This window comes from Corylus avellana, chromosome ca4, assembly GCF_901000735.1.
Source record: "Corylus avellana chromosome ca4, CavTom2PMs-1.0".
Taxonomy (NCBI): Eukaryota; Viridiplantae; Streptophyta; class Magnoliopsida; order Fagales; family Betulaceae; genus Corylus; species Corylus avellana.
The window spans coordinates 21,681,352-21,700,519 of record NC_081544.1 but is presented as its reverse complement, the minus strand read 5'-3'; the positions used below and the strand labels follow the sequence as shown (position 1 = coordinate 21,700,519).

The window sequence follows — 19,168 nt, the reverse complement described above, 5'->3', positions numbered from 1 at the left end:
CTCATACTGGTGCTTGGATGGTCTCCTATCATGTTACTCTTTTTTTCAATTCTCAAAGCCTCCAAGAAGATAATTTATGTCTAAAACTAAGCACACCTCTATTCAAGGCTTAGAGACATATTTATAGGGTGTGAAACAAGCTCTAGAAGTCCTAGAATTCTTAGAAAAATCGTATTTCAATCTCCTAATTAAATTAGGAAGCAATCTTAGTACAAATCGGAATATGATTTGACCATATTTGCATTTTTATATTGTAGGACGATTTTGGCATAGCAAACGTCTGAATTAGAAAAATCTTATTTAACAATGATTTGTAGAATTGTGAGTTAGTTTTTCAATGGCGCTAATTTCACCTTAATGTGATGCTTGAGCTGAAAGTTATAGTTAAAATACTGAGACACATGTAGAATCTATAATTTAATCCAATCCGATTTTAACTACAATAAGAAAAATTTTGATTTAATAATTTCCTTGATTTGACTAAACTTAATCACATCATATAAGTTATCTATTATGATTGGTTAAGCTTAATCACATCTTTTAGGTCTTTTTAAAGTGTGCTTTAAGTCTAAAATTAATAAAATTTGTTGCATCTTTATTAAACACCTGAAAACATTAAAATAACACAAAATCAAACAAATAACAATACTAATAAATTAACATATGCGAGTTAAAGAACTTAAATATACAATATTCAACGCTCATTAGCCAGCTATCTGTACAATCGGATGGTTTTGTTGGTTGATTATTTAAAAATCAGAGACAATTACTAAACTAATCATTTTGATTTGACCTTTTGACAAAGAACTCTTTAAGGTTTAAAAAGCTACAACTCAATAGGGTACCGCTACATGACAAACAACTTTGTCTATACATATCTTAAACAGATTTTTCTATCAATATGACTGAAATTAGACACCCATTTTAAAAAATAAAAATAAAAAGGAAAACAAACATTAAAAAAGAAAAAAGACCAGGTTTTTTTTTAAGGATATATTTTTAGGATAGATGTGTAATTTTACAATGATCCCATAGGGTATCACATGGAGTAATTATCATTTTTTAAACCCTAAAAAAATATTTGTAAAGGGTAAAAACTAATTTAGCTATTTTCCCACAAAATTTACTCACCTTTATAAGATATGCTATTATTTCCTATACAAGAAAAATTATGGACTCTTTACCAAGTTTTTTTTTAGATTATAGTGACAGGTGAATCTATTCCAAGAGAAATAATCAGGTACCCTTAAACCCAGAAAAGAGGGGAAAACAAAAACAAACAGATTTTATGAGTAAATAAAAGTGATACTGATATTAAGCAGATTCATTTATCCACCGGTGTATATTTTCACTCTCCTTTGAGCAGGTTTCGTCAGTCCCATTGTACCCCACGGCGGGAAACCGATATTTTGGCGAAAACCCTCCCTCCAAAAACCGATCCTTATCGTCCTTCAGCGCTTTTAAATCCCTAATTCACCCTCCTTTTCAAGCTTTGGTCCATTCCACTGTTCTGCGTCTGAGAGAGAGAGAGCAGAGAGAGAGTAGAGAGAGAGAGAGAGAGAGCAAAAGTAAAAGCCAAGCACTCGTGCTTTTGCTCTCTCCTCCTCGCCTCCTTAGCCCCAAAAAATATCCATGGCATTGGCTCTGAAGCACCGCGAAGACGACACCGCCATCGACGTTCACACGGCCGGCGGCACTCCCATCAGGTATCTCCCCCTCGACCACGTATACTCTGCCACGTCACCCTGCTGCGTCAGCGTGAGCGTGAGCGCCAGCGGCTCCTCCAACGTGATGTCGAAGAAAGTGAAAGCCCGGAAGCTCGTCGTCGATGATTTCGACAACGATCTCAATAACAAACCATCCCCTGCCCTCCATAGACCCCCTCTCATCCACGTCTACTCTCGCCGCCCAAAGAGATTCCGCCGTTCCTCCTTGTACGATTCTTTAATCTCTCGCGACGAGGAAACTTGTGGGTTTGATGAGGGCGAGGACTCGAAGATAGGGGGGAGATTGTTGAACAAAAAGAAGAAGAAGAAGAGGAGATTTGGGAGCAGTGAGCTGGTGAAGTTGGGGGTGGACTCCAGCGTCTTGCGCAGCCTGGATAGGCCGCGATTGAGGGATTCCCGAATTCACAATAACAGTAATGTTAGTAATAGTAATTTGCGGAAAAGGAGGCGAAATTCTTCGCAGAATTGCGACAACGTTTTGCCCGATTCACCTTCCACTATGAGATGGGTCAGGTGAGTGTTGGAAGCATCAACCCTTCATTTTTTTTTTTGTTCTTTTTGTTTTTAGCAAAAGCATTCACTGCAATTCTCCCTGTGGGTTTTATTTCTTCGATTAGAACTTGTGAAAATCTTGATTGATGGGGGACAATTTTTATTGTCTCTTACAGGTTGAGTTTCGACAGCGTTGATCCAAAAACATTTATTGGATTACAATGCAAGGCAAGAACTTTGTAAGCCTTTTTTTGTTTTTGTTTTTTTAATATATGTGTGTGTGTGTGTGTGTATCATTGAATTTGGTCATACTCTTGCAATTGTTATAGAATAAAATTAAGTTTATTGAGTTCAGGTTTATTGGCCATTGGATGCTGATTGGTATTCTGGTCGAGTTGTGGGTTACAATCCTGAGGCTAATCGACATAATGTATGGGCTCTCATATCTAGTTTTTCTTTCTTGTTTGACCATTTGAATTATTGGAAGTTTGCACCAGTATTTGGCATTCATTTGAGTTAATGCAGGTAGAATATGAAGATGGCGATAAAGAAGATTTGATTCTTTTGAACGAAAAAGTTAAATTCTATATTTCTCATGAAGAGATGCAGCGTTTGAACTTGAGCTGCAGTGTTAAAAGTATGGATGGCGATGTCTACGATTACAATGAGATGGTTGTGTTGGCTGCGAGTTTAGATGATTGCCAAGAGCTTGAGCCTGGAGATATCATATGGGCCAAGCTTACTGGTCTGTGCTTTATCTTTGTGTTCTTTTTTCGAATATTTTAACTTTTTGGGGCAACTTGGAGATAATATGTAGACCAAAGATAAATAGAAAAGAAAAGCCTAGAGACTTTATTTTGAGATAGACATTGCACCTTTTGTTTCATGAGCTATAAAAATGAGAAAATATCCTTTGCTGTTATTAAGTATAAACCATTGCATTTTGACACCTTATGAATTAATTGGATCTTGGCTGATTATAAGTTGGTTACCTATTAACAATTGCATTTTTTTGCTAAAATTTAAGTTCTGCATCGCAACTTTGTGGTCATAACTACTTATACTGCTTTTTGATGTTAATTATAGCTTATGTTGGGTTTAATAGCAGACACAATTTATAGTAGTCTATGCATTGGTATTTGCTTCTGCTAAAAGTCCAGTGGAACTTTCTTTGAGTCAGTGACACTTGCTGTGTACAGTCAATTGTTATGCACCACTTACTTATCAAAAAAAAAAAAATTGTTATGCACCACTATGTTGCTAATAGTTCTTATGATGTGGTTCTTATTATACCTATTTCGTATGGTTTGGGTATTGGTTGTCAATCGTACACTTTCAGCGTTTAATTTATAAATTATTTTCAGTTCATGATTTGCAATATGAATCTTACTACAATTGTTGTACATTCACTTTTTAATTGTTTAATTTTTACTTCTACTTATTTCAATTGTTTTAGTGCAGGTCATGCTATGTGGCCGGCAATTGTTGTGGATGAATCACTCATAGGTGATCATAAAGGTTTAAGCAAAATTTCAAAAGGAAGATCAGTTCCTGTGCAATTTTTTGGTACACATGATTTTGCAAGGTCTGTAATTCTTTAAGTCTGAAGGAAATTTAATGTTTGTCATTTGCACTAAAAAGTTTACTAAATGCATGTGTCGGATCTATCTCTTTTAAGCTGACATAATAGCTATTTTCTTGTCATTATTCAGGATTAAAGTCAAACGGGTTATCTCATTTCTCAAGGGGCTTCTTTCTTCTTTCCACCTGAAGTGCAAGAAACCTCGCTTCATTCGAAGCTTGGAAGAAGCGAAAACGTAAGTTTATATATTAGAGTTCATTTTTCTAATTAGTAGGGGTTCTTTTTGTATACTTGGGTTGTGCCTCTTTGCGCGTTTTTTAATATACATTACTTATAAAATATATATATATTAGAGTTCATTTTCAGCCTAAGCAATGTGGGAAAGTGTTTCGCAATGAGTTTTTCTTTCATATGAGCCTCAATGTTTCCTATTTTTCACAATATTGACAAACCTGCTCTAGAGGTTTCAGGGATTAGACTCAGTTGTGTTTGTGTATCTATTTATCTCTCTCTCTCTCTGTTATATATATATCAGTATATTACCAGAACTTTGTTCATTTCATCACAAATTTTCTTCAATATAGGCATGCTTATATCAGATGTGGTTTTTGAGATTATTGTATGATCATTGCAGATCCTTGTGCTTGTGTCTCTTTGCAATTGCAGTTTAAATAAGTTGTGCAATGTGAACATAGACCTGGGAAGCAAGTTTCCACGAGTTAATTGTTTTTCTTGATTGTTAAAATACTTCTGGGCTTTAAAATCTGAATAAGCTGGACATATTTGGATATTAGTCCCTTCTCATAGCTTTTGAGGTATTCTGATTGCGTGAAGGTTTCCCTGAATATTCCTTGGTCCTGGCTGTTTGACCTTTGTCCTATCATTTTTAAAATGTGGTTTAATTGCAAGTCCTTTGTTGTGCATTTTTAGCTACTATCTGTATGTCATTTGAATCAAAAGAGCCCACTAGGCTCTCTTTCTTGACAATCGAGATGCCAGTTATTGCAATCATTTGGATTTAATCAGGTATTTGAGTGAACAAAAGCTTCCTAGAAGAATGCTTCAGCTGCAAAATGGAATTACTGCTGATAATGCAAGTGCAAGTGAATCTGATGGAGGGAGTACAGATACAGGTGAAGATTGCATAGAAGATGTAGGGATTCAGGGAGTGCTAGAGGGCCTTGGAACTTCTCCCTATGTAATTGGGGATTTGAAAATTATGAGCCTTGGTAATTCTCTATAGACTTGAACTTCTCCTTCCTATAAGCTAAGACATTGTTGAAAAAGCTTGTCTCATGTATTTTTCCAATTTCACGTTGCATTTGTGACTTAAGTTTTATCCTTGAGAACTCAGCTTTGGGAGTTGAATCCAGGACACAGCACCGGCATTATTCTTTTACTTTTTTGCTTTGACATCTTTTGACAGGAAACACCATACTTGTTTGGATAATTATATCACCCCTCTAGGATCTGATAGTTTTATTAAAAATTGTTTTTTTTTTTGATAAGTATAAAGCAAACTAGTTAAAAATTGTCAAACTGCATTTAGAGAAGAGTATTTGAATTATTTGATTGATGGGGTTCAGAGACGGCTATTCTGCTCATGGGCATATGAAATGTTCTTGCAGGAAAGATCGTCAAGGACTCGGAGTATTTCCGGGATGAGAGATTCATTTGGCCTGAAGGATATACTGCTGTGAGGCAGTTTACTTCAATAACTGGTGGATCATCTCTTTTTTGCCTATCACAGTGCTGTTGCAATTTTTCATATTTTAAGTTTCTTTGATAATCTTCATTATGATGTCATTTTTATAACATTTTTGCTTTTGATGCTGGGGGATTCAGATCACAATATGTGCGCATTATATAAGATGGAAGTGTTGAGAGATGCTGAATCAAAGATTCGACCTCTATTTAGAGTGACGCTAGATAATGGAGAGCAGGTTAGTGTGTAATGTGGTGAAATGAACCTGTATATGAGTTTATGGTCACTCTTAAGTCCTTTGTTGCATTTGACGATGCTTGTGCTGATCTCTTTGCTTTTCTTCACATGTTTATCCTCTTTATAGCTCAAGTTTGCTCTCCATGAATCAGTGATGACTGTGTATAGGCTCTAGCATCACTGAATTGGGTATTTCAGAATTTTAGGATTTTCTTTTTATTCTAGAACTAGATATTTGACTTTGTGCATTTGTATACGCAGTATCACATGTTTAGCAAGACAATCACTTTGTCATATGTTCTTGGTTTGGGTGGTATTGTAGGAAAAAGGGTAGATATTAGAATGGGTTGAAAATGACTGCTAACTTTTAACGAAACATTTAATAAATCCGCATTAATTTGTTTTCATTTAAAATGTTGTTTTTCTTATCTATTTCATTGGACATTTTGCACTATCCGCTTTCAAATATTTGAATAGATTGTGTTCCTTTTTACTAGGCCAAAGCATAAAATTTGTTTCTTCATTTTTCAATATCCTTGTATATGTATCCTTGCCCTTGCATTACTGCATAGTTTGATGTGTAAACATATATGTCTGCGTACATATCTATTCTATGTCTGTATTTTATTTTTTACTCTCCTGTACAGTTTAAAGGATCCACTCCATCTGACTGCTGGGATAAAATATACAAAAGGATCAGAAAAATACAAACAAGTAGCTCTGATTGTTCAGGTGCTGAAGGTGGAGAAAGGATCTATAAATCTGGTTCCGATATGTTTGGCTTCTCCAATCCTGAAGTTGTGAAGCTTATACAGGTATACCATTAAATAACATTTCCCTTGAATTTTTATAGTTTGCACTTAACTCCATTTGCTCCCTTTCTTCTCAATTGGACATTTGCTATGTCCACGTCTGGAAATGAGTCAGCCCCAGAAGTGTTACTGTATTTTTGTTATTCTCCCCTTTCTTGTGAATTTGTTTGTTGTGCTATAAAAATTATATGGAAATTGAATAAATCTTTACCTTCAAGTGATGTTCAATTCATAGTTATCTATTTACACTATTAACATTTAGGAGCTCCATAGAGGGAGAACATTTTTGTGACCTTTTTGTTGAAATTGGTACAGTATCTGTAATTGTGAACTAAGATACTTGGAACATGGTACATTTGGGTTTGTGGTATGGGTACAGGAATGTGGTATGCTCTTGTGCTTGGTACACAGTATGATGCGGGTAGCATTAGTTGGTTCGCTACTTGGGGTGGTGGTACCAATTGCGATGCTAGTTTGGGTCACAATGGGAGCATATGTACTACATGTGGATTATATATTTACACACGAGCACAATGAAATTCGAAACATCACAAGACATCCGTTTCAGTAAAAAATAGTACTGTATCAGTTTGCAATAACATAATCTAAAAAAGAATATTAAAAGTAAGATTCATTCTTATTTTCTGTATGAGATCAAATTAGATATTCTATTATTACAAAATAAACTTTTCGAATATTGACGAGGAGCGGGAGCCCTATACCTCAAAGGTAAAAGGGAAGAGAGAATTGAAGAATTTAGAATGCTCTATCAATTATGAGGCTAGAGGGAGACCTTATCCGGAGAGGTGCCATCGCCGGCGGGGTTGTGTAGGGACCACAAATGCATTTTCCTTTCCTCTAGAGGTGCATTAGGGGATTTGGGTTTTTTAGGGCTGGTGGTGGGTTATTGTGGGCTTTAGTCTTTGGGTTCTTCCTGTGGTTTGCCGTTTGGCTGTGGTTACTAGTTGGGTTTTTTGGGTTGGGTCTTCTTGGGTTTTGTCTTTGGGTTTAACTTGGGCTACCTATGTATACTTTCTTGTGCACTTAGAGGCACAATGCACTTTTTTTTGATATATAATATTACTTATCAAAAAAAAAAAAGTAATAATCTAATCAGATTTTACTTTGAGTAGGGAAAAACTGTTGAAATATTCTATTTTTTGACAAAGGGAAAAACTGTTGAAATTCAGATCCGATTTTCTATTTTGGGTATGAGATCAAATCGGCATTCTATTCATTCAAAATAGAAAAGCTTTTATTAGATCAGGTTTTTGCTTTAGTTATGAGATCAAATCAAATATTCATTTTTTCTTTGAAAAATGAAAAACCTATGAAAGTTATATCAAATTCAGACTGAATCAATTTATTTTTTAAAATTGGGACTGCCAAATTTAGAGAACTAGGGTGTAAACATACCTCAATGGGGTTGTGTTTTTGCCACGTCCCCATGTTATTTGAAATGGTGAATTTTGGTGTTATTATTTGACCTGAAAGAGGGTTTTTCAGGTCAAGCTGAACTATGGATTTAACTCTATCAAGTTTCTTCTGACTGTATTATGTTTGGGAATTAGATAAAATGGTTCTCAATTACATAAAAGTTTTGTTATTTTTTTTTTGGAATGTAGGAATATTAAAGTCATTAAATAGAATTTTGTAGTTAGTTTGTTGAGTGCCACCAATGTGGTCATTTATTTATTTTTTCTTTCCATTTTTTAAAATGCCTATGCTGATTGTACTTAGTGTTGTGCAACACTAACATGCTCTAAGTTATAGTCTGAAATTAGTGTCAATGGTATTTACAGGGGTTATCTAAATCTAGACAGACTTCAAAATTTTCTACGAGCAAGTTAGCCTCTAGAAGATATCAAGACCCTCCTGTTGGGTACAGACCTGTTCGTGTTGACTGGAAAGACCTTGACAAGTGCAGTGTTTGCCACATGGATGAGGTGAAAGCCAATTTTTTTAGCATGATTTGTCATTGATACTATTGCATAACATTTCTTTTGACTCTGTGTTTGCTGTCCTTGCTTTATTTTTATTTAGTTTAATAGGAGGTTGAAAAATGGGTTCCTATCTTTGGAAGCATGTTTCGCTCTAGGAGCTGATGTATTTGCCTTTTTTTTTTTTTTTTGTTTGTTTTGGTGGGGATTATTCATTAGTATATTCCACCTTTATTTTTTTCTTTTCTAGTTGACCTATTTATGATTTCGATGCTGTATGTGGTTTGGTTTGGCTGATTGAACTTGTTTTGTTTATAGGAGTATGAAACCAATCTGTTCCTGCAATGCGATAAATGCAGAATGATGGTAAGGGCTTCTTTATTTTTTTCTGTGATGTCGTTTTCATGGCATATTAGGATCATACAAGTAGAGCAGTTGGGCTTAATATAAGACATTGTTCCATCATATCTTCTGTTAGTGCCAATAGTCTTTATATTGAATGGAATATCCTCTCTCTTATAAATAAGGGGTAGAGGATGAGGTCACTGCTTCAATCCCGTGCAAGAGTGAGTTGACTTATCTATCAAGAGATTATATATGTAGTTAGTCAAACAATTTGCTCATTCTGTGATGTTGTTTTCAACAATTCTTCCTCTGCTTTATTAGTTTATTCATTTCTTGAGTCATTTTCTTTCATCCTATCTACCTTTTTTATGGTTGCTTTCATATTTTTAGCAAAAATGCTAATGCCCATGCAACTTATATTTGCCTTTACTGTTTGCTTAGGTCCATGCTAGATGCTACGGAGAATTAGAACCTGTTGATGGAGTGCTATGGTTATGCAACTTATGTCGACCAGGGGCTCCCAACCCTCCGCCACCTTGCTGCCTTTGTCCTGTTATAGGTACTCAAATATCATTAGAACTTCTTTTATGTAAAGCCATGGATCATTCTATATTGAATCTGTGAAACGACTTTCCTTTAGGGGGTGCAATGAAGCCTACAACTGATGGGCGTTGGGCTCATCTGTCATGTGCCATATGGATACCTGGTTCGTGAGTGAATAGTTCAGATTTTTGGTTATTCAGATATTTTATTGTGTTTTAACTCACCAAATATGCTGCAGAAACTTGCTTATCTGATGTCAAAAGAATGGAGCCTATTGATGGGCTAACTAGAATCAATAAGGTATCTCTTTTGTCATTTTGCACGTGTTTTCATATTCGTATGACCTAGATTTATTATTTAATGTTTTCAATTAAGAAAATGACCTTTACGATCTTTTCATTCTAAGGATTAAGCGAATTGCTGTGGTGAACTCTTCAAGTCTTCACCATGAACCTTGAGAGTCATAACAGTCTAATTATCAACAGTCAGCAAAGTGTTTTTCCTTTTGCACTAGTCCTTTCTTTACTTATTCTATTTTTTTAATATATTTGTATGTCTAACAGGACCGCTGGAAGCTGTTATGTAGCATCTGTGGTGTATCTTATGGAGCTTGCATTCAAGTATGTTCATTATTCTTATCATAGTGAGGCTTATTTTCAAAGGTTCTCTATTTCATGTTTAGCTTCTTTCCGTGGTAACTCCTCCACTCCAAATACATCAAATTCTTAACCTGTTACTACTGAGTCCCTCAAATTGTTCCTTTTTACTTTCGATTTTTCTTGTTTTAGTGATATCATATGGAGGCCCTTCTTTTCTTGACATCTTTGTTGAGGGACCAAAGAACTTCAAACTGTTAGTATTCCCTAACAAAAATTATCTACTTTGTAGAATGCACAAATTATGTAGGTATGTTGTAAAACATGCAACTGAGGTGTAAAAGAAACTATATCGTGTACCCAAGTTTCACTCTGCACATGGAGATTGCTAGATCTTAATATAGGAGAGACCAGGCCCCAACTGGTGGATGAAGGTACCATAAAAGGAAAAATAAAACCATGCCTGAACAGTATCTTCCAGGATTCAATTTTCACGTCTTTCTTAGCCTAGACTGTATATTTAAACAACTCTCGCGACTAAGCCTGCACCCGTTCATATTATTTGGTGGAGATAGTAGTTGCTCTTTAGATTATTTGAGAAGTTTTTTATAACAAGATCTGGATTTATACTCTGGTAGTGAAATGTGCCTGTTTTGTTCTCTATTCAGAAAACAGATTAATGTACTTGATTGTTGTGGATCTGCTACACATATTCTTCTTTTATTTGCCAATCTGCTCTAATTAGAATAACAATTTTGCACAATAACGAAATTGTAACCTACTTTAGAAAGTATTGCAGTTATTTCAAAAGTTACCTCTAATGCAGAAATATATTTCCAGAAAGTTGTACTTTTTTTTTAATTGATTGTGCTGCCCTCAAAATGAAGAATGCAGGATCACATATAAAGTACGCCTGACCAATATTTTTATTTTTATTTTTACAGTGCTCAAACAATACTTGTTATGCAGCATACCATCCACTTTGTGCACGTGCTGCTGGTTTGTGTGTCGAGGTATATTTTCCTCTCCTTATCACATGCCTTAAGAGATGCTTCTCATATGGTTCATTTGCATATTGTTTATGTATTCATTTAGTTATTTTCTATGATTGCATAGCTTGAAGATGAGGACAGACTATTTCTGCTTGCTGTAGATGATGATGAAGAAGATCAGTGCATCCGTCTACTTTCCTTCTGCAAGAGGCATAGGCAGCCTTCTAATGATCGTTCAGCTGCTGATGAACGTCTGGGGCGAGTTGCTCGCCAGTGTTCGGACTATACCCCACCATCTAATCCATCTGGCTGTGCTCGCAGTGGTATGTTATTAGACATTCAGTATTCTTGTGTATTTATATTTATAGTACTGTTGCCACATACACTTCACGAATGGTTATTTCACTTCTCTCCTGTCTCTTTGTCTGAATATAATTGTGATTATATTGCTCTTGTAAGCAGTTACTTCTCTATGTTAAGTAGCATCTCTCTCTCTCTCTCTCTGTGTGTGTGTGTTGTGGTGTCAGCTTCCATCTTTCAGATAGCTTTGCCTGGAATAGTAATAATTATGGCTGTTTATGGTAATTGTTTTACTTTTTATTAAGGGGAAATTACATTTGACTCCTTGAACTGTTAGCCTTGGTTGATATTCTGACATTTGCCTGGTGATTAAATGGAGGTTATATTATCCTCTCCACCAGTCAGCCGTCAAAAGCTGATGGAATCAGTTCGTGTATGTCTCCATATTAGCACTTAAATTCTCCCTCCACCTGTGGCTCCCACTGCTGCTGCCTCTATTCTTCACCAACTCACTGCCATTTAACTCTCACATTTTCCATAAAGTTCTTCTGTTAACTAGGTCCAACATGCGTGGTTGATGAATTGTTGTTATTTATTTAGTTTGTAAGGATTTGTTAGTTAAAGTCCCTTCATTTTGGTTTGTAATTTTTCTTTCTCATTCTTGGGCAGAGCCTTACAATTACTTTGGTAGAAGAGGACGGAAAGAGCCTGAAGCCTTGGCTGCTGCTTCCTTGAAGCGCTTGTTTGTACAGAATCAGCCTTACTTAGTCAGTGGTTACAGCCAACACACATTTTCAGGCAACTTGATGCCTTCATATGGAGTCATTGGCTCGAGGTTCTCTTCTACCCTTCAGAGGCTGAAAAGCTCTCAGCTTGATGCTCCTAACAATATACTTTCTATGGCTGAGAAATATAGATACATGAGGGAGACATTCCGAAAGAGATTAGCATTTGGTAAGAACTGGTTTTGTTTCTAACAAACTTTCACAAGAATCAATGTTATCTCTTTATATTTTCTTGCCATCTTGAGTTTTGCATGTATCTTATTGTTTGTGTTCTTAATATATTGTCTGAATTCATTACATCATTTCTATTTCCTTCTTTTTTATTTTCACTGATAACTTATCTTTCATCCAATGACTCACTTTTGTCAATGTTACGCCAAAAAATAATTTTGTCAATGTACCTTTTTGGGCTTTTGGTAATGTTGTCTATATTTTTCCTGAATTTGTTCTCTTTCAAGCTGTTAAGGCTTTCATCCACCATAGATTATAATTTTTTGAAAATATACAGTGAATGATACTTATGCCATGAAAATATACGGTGAGCGGTACTTCTGCCATTGTGTTGTTTGGCTGAAACCAAAATTGCAAATATTGTTATTGAAGATAATGCCACATAGTATTTTTTTTAAAAAACATAATGCACATTGATCCAATTCTGCTGAATTTAGCGAGCAGTGTCTTACCATAGTCGTGAGATGGACTAGGTCTCATAACCAATCATGCTCCAATACCATGTCAAAAAATTCAGAAACCTGGTGTTCCATTAATTCTTTGGACAGTTATACAACTGTTAATTTTTTTCATGGAGTTTTCCTGGTCTAGTTGGCCCAATTCTTAGGCATTTATTGTTCCAATAGTCATGACCCACATGAAATTTTGCTAATTTCATGTCATAGTTTTACACATTTTCAATTAAGTGGACATTCTCGTTTGCTTAAGTGTCCTTGAGTTTTAAACCTTAATTTAATGATTTCCACTTGCGTTATCTACTTTCATGAATCTTTTAAACATAGGTATTTGACCTTTTGTATCGTGTATCTGTTTGTCTTGCAATAAATTATTTGGTATCATTGCTATTATTAGTCTTATGTATACGCGACAAGCAATAGGCAATGACTATACATATAAATATAAATATAAATAATGTATTTGCCTGATTTTGGCTTTTGTGGTGTGCTGTTTTTTTTTAACTATAGGGAAATCAGGAATCCATGGATTTGGCATCTTCGCAAAGCATCCGCATAGAGCAGGAGACATGGTAAAGTAATTTGCTTATTATTAGATTACAATCCCTTATAAAAGCATGATGCATGTGAAATGAAAGACCAACATTTAATTTCTGTAGGTGATTGAGTACACTGGTGAACTTGTTAGACCTCCAATAGCTGACAGGAGAGAGCGCTTTATATACAATTCATTGGTGGTAAGTGTTTTTTTATTGCGTTGACATGCTTATTGATATATGTGCCTTCTAGAATTAGCTATTTCCTACAAAGGTTGAGTACAAGAGATTTAGGCCTTTACTAGTTTCCACCCAAGAAGTACCCTTTAAGATATTACACCTTCGATTTAGATTGGCCTGCCACTGATGGGATTAAGCAACTTAGAAACAATATTATTTACCTTAGCTTGCTCTTCATGAAGGTTTGCTGAATTTGAAACCAGATAATTGTTTAATTACATCCACTAGCCCTATTGTATTGGTTTTTTAGTAGAGTTTAACTTTGGTCCGGACCTGGCATAAAAGTGGTGCTTTACAGCATCCAATAATATGCTGGCACCTCAGATAAAGCAAAAAAATTGCACAAACATACCATACAACAAATACACCGGATCAAAGACCAAGACTTTCTTCTCAAGGCCATTTCTTGCTGTAGTAGTTTGATTGCAGGTCTTCTCTGTAGACCAAAGAAGGAGGCTTGGCTTCAAAACCCACGTGGGTCTGGCCGTAACCCTTGGCTGGGTCTGGCCATGGGATGGCCCGCGAGAGACAGAAGTGGTGAGACTGAGAAAGAGGGAACTGTGAGAGAGAGGAGGACGGTGACTGAGTGAGAAATTGGGTTTGAGGGACACGGTGAGTGATGAGACAGAGAAGTTGGGTATTTGATTTTGGGTGTTCTTATTCGAGTGGGTAGTGCTATGTTCTTTGTGATGGTTTGGCCGAATGGGGCTTGGGATGGATTTTAATGGGTTGATTGTTGAGATTTTCTCTGGGTATTGCGATTTGGGTTCTTTGGGAGGGTTGATTTTTGAGTAAACTATGTTGTAAAGCCGGTCTCTGACTTCAATACTAGAAGTCTTCGTTGATTTTCCAAACTCAGCAAACATACTGGCATGCGAAGGACATTCTGCGCATCTTCTATATGATCCATATTTGCAGATAGAGACCAAGAGTTTTGCCTGTAAAAAACGAAAATAGGTTTTGTATGCCATATTCTACCCTGTAAAAAACGAAAGAAAAGGAGGGTTTTGCATGCTTGAGAAAAGATAGAAAGAGAGAAACTGGATGGAAGAAAGAAGATGGGTTCAGCGTGGCTATGGAGTTTCCGGCGATGAAGAGGAAAGGGGCTGCAAAATAATCTTGTGTTTTCAATCTTATTCTATAAAATAAGCTTAGCTGAGTTTAGCTTATGTGTCAAAAATGTATTGGGTGCTGCAAAATAGGTCTTTTACGCCTGGTCCGGACCATACGGGCTCTCTTTTTAGTATGCTTGTCTGCTTTGAATAATTTGTCCTTTTTGTTATACATGGAAGAGAACGAGTTCCAATGCAATTAAGTGTTTGACCTGTAGGAGTCCATGAATAGGGGTGCTTAACATAACTAAGCTTGTTGATGACTATTGTAGTTTGCATGAATAGTTTAGACAGAAAAGGTGGATGCATGTTAATCTGTTGTTGTTTTTGTTCTTCTGTAGCCAATTACACATCTTATTATATAGGTTTAGAGAAATATTACAATGACCAAAATACCCACAAACCCTAATAACTCTTCTAACGCTCCTCAAGCTGGAGCATATGTATCAGATAAGCCTAGCTTGGAAGAAACAAGCAAATGAAAAACACCTAGAAAAAAAACTCTAATACTCCACCTCAAGTTGGAACTACTTGAAACACACAATACAAAGACTTATAAAAGTAAAAATAACAAGAAAATTTGCTAGAAACTTCAACGCCGGTCGGAAAATTGCAACCAGCAGTTGGTTCTCGCCGGAAAACACCAATAACTAGTTGGAAACCACTGCAAAATCCCAAGGCTGGTCGGATCTCAACAACCAACAACCGACAACTAAGAGTTGATCGGATCTCACCACAAAACACCAAGGCCGGTTGGATCTCATTGCAAAACACCAATAATTGGTTGGAAGCCATAGCAAAACACCAAGGTCGATTGGATCTTGCAACAAACCCAACTTTAGCTCCATGTAGCCCAGACCAACACGAAATGAGCTAAAACACCACTGAACCAGCAAAGAAATGTATGGAACTGGACAAAACACCTCTGAATTGTTTCTAACAATGACCTAAATACTCACAAACTAAGGTAACAATGACCACCACTGGAAACAAAGTGAACTGGATAAACCACCACTGGACCGGAATGAACCGGACAAAAACCACTTGAAGTATCTTTAAAAGATGCTGAACGGGTCTCAAACATACTGAACTGGATAAGAAAAGTGCTGAACCGCCTTAAAAACAACATAAACCGGTATGAACTGTCCAATAATCATGGAAAACTGGCTGAATTCTGAATTGGAAAATAAGCATGACAACCGGCCTGAACCGGATTAGAAACAATGCAACTTAAGCTGAACCAAAGTAATCCTTAGCCTCAATTAGGATATCCTTATTCCCAAGAAGGAATAGCAACCCCCAGCAGCCAAATAGAGACCGTTTTCTCCAACCACGCTCTGGAAACTTGCCAGCGACGTTTAGACGTCCCTAGAAACGACCAGATCTTAACGCAACACCAACTATGACTGCCAAAGAGCCAACAACCACCAATGCTACAAACAATGCCTACAACCACTGCTTCTGGTTGTGACAGTGACGGCAACCACCACAGCCGTCGCCGGTGACACAAAATTTACCGTAAAAGACTGCATAAGGCCTTTGTAAACATTGAACTCGCCGGCAATTTCCAGATTTTGCTGGAAAACCACTGAACGCCACTGTGCGCAGCACATGACAACCAACTCGAACACCCAACAATACACATACCCACAACACATCTACGGCACTCCATGATCAACTTTAGTTGATTTTTTTTAAGACAATACCAAGGTACTGTCCGTGTGGGCTTTAAAGCCCGCACGAGTAGTGGTGCCAACAAAGAAGACTTTGCAAGACATTGAGGGATTAGAGAGGAAAACAAAATATACAGAGAAAATGAAGACTACAAACAAAGGGACTATGTATCTAAACCCTAAGGCCCCGTTTGGTTTGCGGAATAGACCCTTGGATTGGACTAGTTAACACTAGGTATAGCTAGTCCTTTGTTTGGTAACATTCTATTCCTGGGAATAGTCTATTCCCATGGGACTACTAATCCCATATACACAGGTTTTTGAGTGGCTTAGCTAATCCTTTCTTGTGGGATTAAATTAATTGTGTAAATTGCCACAAAAAACGTCACTTGTGGGATTAAATTCCGTTATCTCTCTCTCTCTCTAATTCTTCTATATTTCTCTCTCTCTCTCTCTCTCTCTCTCTCTCTCTCTCTATATATATATATATATATATATATATATTTCATTCTCTCTCTTTTTCTATCTCTCTTTTTATTTTCTCTTTGATTCTTCTGGTACAGTTTTTCTGTAAGCGCAAACGAAATTTTTTTTTTTCTATGTCGTCTCCCTTCTCAGTATCGTTTCTTAGTTTTTATTTTTTTATTTTTTTTTAATTCTGTTTTTTGATTTCTTTTGATTCTCTGTACCGTTTCTCTTTGATTTTCTTTTCTTCGTTTCTCTGTTTTTTTATTTATGTGCCTTTTTTTTTATTCTGTTTCTCGGAATCTCTGTTTTCTCTGTTTTTTCTCTTCTTTGACGAAGAAACAGAATCTGCAAGGTTTTTATAAAATACAAATATATAATATGTTTTTTTTATTTCTTTTGATTCTCTGTACATTCTCCAACTATATTTTTTTGATTTCAAGATTGAGTTTGATTCTATTTTCTCCAACTATATATTTTTTTTATATAAATAATTTTGTAGCATAATTGCAAAAAAAAAAAAAAAAAAAAAAGGCCACATACCTGACATGATTAAAAACAAAAAAGAAAAAGAAATTATAGTAAAGTTGTTTATGTTTAAAAAGAAGAAGAAGAAAGAATGAAAGTCCTTAATAATATAAATTATATTTGTATTATAAGAGGGTATTTTAGGAAAATTGATCACCATATGATTTCATTCACCAACATATTGTATTGTACTAAACGAATGAATATGATTAGCTAGTCTATTCCAGCGTTACAACCAAACAAATGAATAGGAATAGCTAATCTATTCCACACTCTTCTATTTCCAGTGGTAGCTAATCCTTTTCCAATGGACTAGACATTCCGCGAACCAAACAAGGCCTAAGGTTTTGATGCCTTGTTGTAATTTGCATGAACGGTTTAGACAGAATAGGTGAAGGCACATTACCGTGTTGTTGTTCTTGGTTCTTAATAGCCTACCATACATCTTATTATATAGGTTTGGAGAAATATAACAATGACTAAAATACTCACAAACTCTAATGACTCTCACAAACCCGAATAACTTTTCTAACAATGACAAAGTGCAATGTGATACCAGACCAGTCTTTTCTACCTGGTGGTCCATTTAAGTTGGAGTGCCCATCAGGTGTTTAGTTAGTTACAAATTATGAGGGGGGATATGAAGCAAAGAATAACTTTTATAAAGGAAATTGACTCACTTGAGGAATTTTTTTTTTTTCAAGGAAATTATGAGAGTATTATAAGTTTATTTATGCAAGCACTAGCAACAGTTTCTCTTTGATTTTTCCTAAATTTAAGGAACAAAATTACTTTTTGCTTCCCTATCCAAATACACTTCACAATAGCTTCTCTTATCTTTTCCTATATCACTTATATAAAAAAAAAACTTTTCCTATATTATTAAAATATTGTGGATGCGCAGGATCCGCATTAGGAATATATTAATGAAAGAAGAAAATCTCATACTTACCTGTTTCTTCTTTTTATAGCTTGGTGTGTGTGTATGTGCATTGTTCGAATTGCTTTTTTTTCAAATGTCTTTGAAGCCCACAATCAGGTGTATCTCTCCTGGTTTGTTTTGTTGGTGTGCTTGTGTTTCCACTTGAGATTTGTTTTTGTTCAAAAGATAGAAATAGGAATATTAATGTATGTATTTATTTGTTTTGGTAATTGTTGCATTGCTAGCATATGAAATGACAAAAAAATAAAGCAGCTCCAAAAAGTTGTTGAGTACATTTCCTCATGCAGGGTGCTGGCACTTATATGTTTCGGATTGATGATGAACGAGTCATTGATGCTACAAGGGCTGGAAGCATTGCTCATCTGATTAACCACTCTTGTGAAGTGCGTATCATCTGCTCCTGCTTTGCTTATGAAGTTTGTCACTCTTGTGAAGAATTTTTCATTTTTCAAAAAAAAAAAAAAAAATAATGATAATTCCATGTAAACATTCACATGGTACCAATCACATTAACCATTGAGATGCAAAGTCATATGTCACTGCTTTTGCAAAAATACTGATGCTTGGGACTGTATCTTGATCTCTCCTCCTAGGACTCTGCTTGGGCAGGAGTACACTAGGTATTGGTCTTCTGTCTCTGATAACAAAATGGGGAAACTTCACTTAACTTTTTTAGAACTTTTATCGCTTTTGCAACCACCCCCATAAAGTTCAAAAAACTCTCAATGTAGTGTATCGATAAAAAAGTTTGCAACGTCACCTGTCTCGTTAGGGTTTGGGGTTAAATTAGGTGGCAAAAGGGTGAAATGACCTTTATATCCATGTAAAATTTATAAAATTACAAAATTGCCTTGATTAAATATTTTTTTTTTTTTAAAAAAGCAAGGCTATTTTGGGAATTTCTAAGTCCTTCCTTAAGATTTAACAAA

The 19,168-nt window shown here is 35.8% G+C and overlaps 1 protein-coding gene across 5 annotated transcripts in view; it reads left to right on the top strand.

Annotated features, from left to right (window-relative positions):
* The first annotated feature begins 1,368 nt into the window (after positions 1-1,368).
* The window catches only part of LOC132178763 (histone-lysine N-methyltransferase ATX2), a 40,091-nt gene continuing 22,291 nt past the window's right edge, over positions 1,369-19,168 (top strand). For 4 of the 5 annotated variants that reach the window (XR_009439856.1, XR_009439857.1, XR_009439855.1 and 1 more), the window contains exons 1-22: positions 1,369-2,240; positions 2,396-2,447; positions 2,575-2,649; positions 2,745-2,964; positions 3,681-3,804; positions 3,932-4,036; positions 4,828-5,030; positions 5,430-5,522; positions 5,647-5,744; positions 6,391-6,558; positions 8,358-8,501; positions 8,814-8,861; positions 9,282-9,399; positions 9,481-9,546; positions 9,622-9,683; positions 9,947-10,003; positions 10,924-10,992; positions 11,096-11,294; positions 11,941-12,225; positions 13,253-13,314; positions 13,402-13,479; positions 18,527-18,622. Coding sequence is in view for 2 of the 5 variants with exons in the window: in XM_059591297.1 (XP_059447280.1) it covers positions 1,633-2,240; positions 2,396-2,447; positions 2,575-2,649; positions 2,745-2,964; positions 3,681-3,804; positions 3,932-4,036; positions 4,828-5,030; positions 5,430-5,522; positions 5,647-5,744; positions 6,391-6,558; positions 8,358-8,501; positions 8,814-8,861; positions 9,282-9,399; positions 9,481-9,546; positions 9,622-9,683; positions 9,947-10,003; positions 10,924-10,992; positions 11,096-11,294; positions 11,941-12,225; positions 13,253-13,314; positions 13,402-13,479; positions 18,527-18,622 (3,030 nt within the window). In the remaining 3 variants the exon portion in view is untranslated. Of the gene's footprint in view, positions 2,241-2,395; positions 2,459-2,574; positions 2,650-2,744; positions 2,965-3,680; positions 3,805-3,931; positions 4,037-4,827; positions 5,031-5,429; positions 5,523-5,646; positions 5,745-6,390; positions 6,559-8,357; positions 8,502-8,813; positions 8,862-9,281; positions 9,400-9,480; positions 9,547-9,621; positions 9,684-9,946; positions 10,004-10,923; positions 10,993-11,095; positions 11,295-11,940; positions 12,226-13,252; positions 13,315-13,401; positions 13,480-18,526; positions 18,623-19,168 lie in introns of all 5 variants that reach the window. The other variant, XM_059591299.1, reaches the window with a different exon arrangement.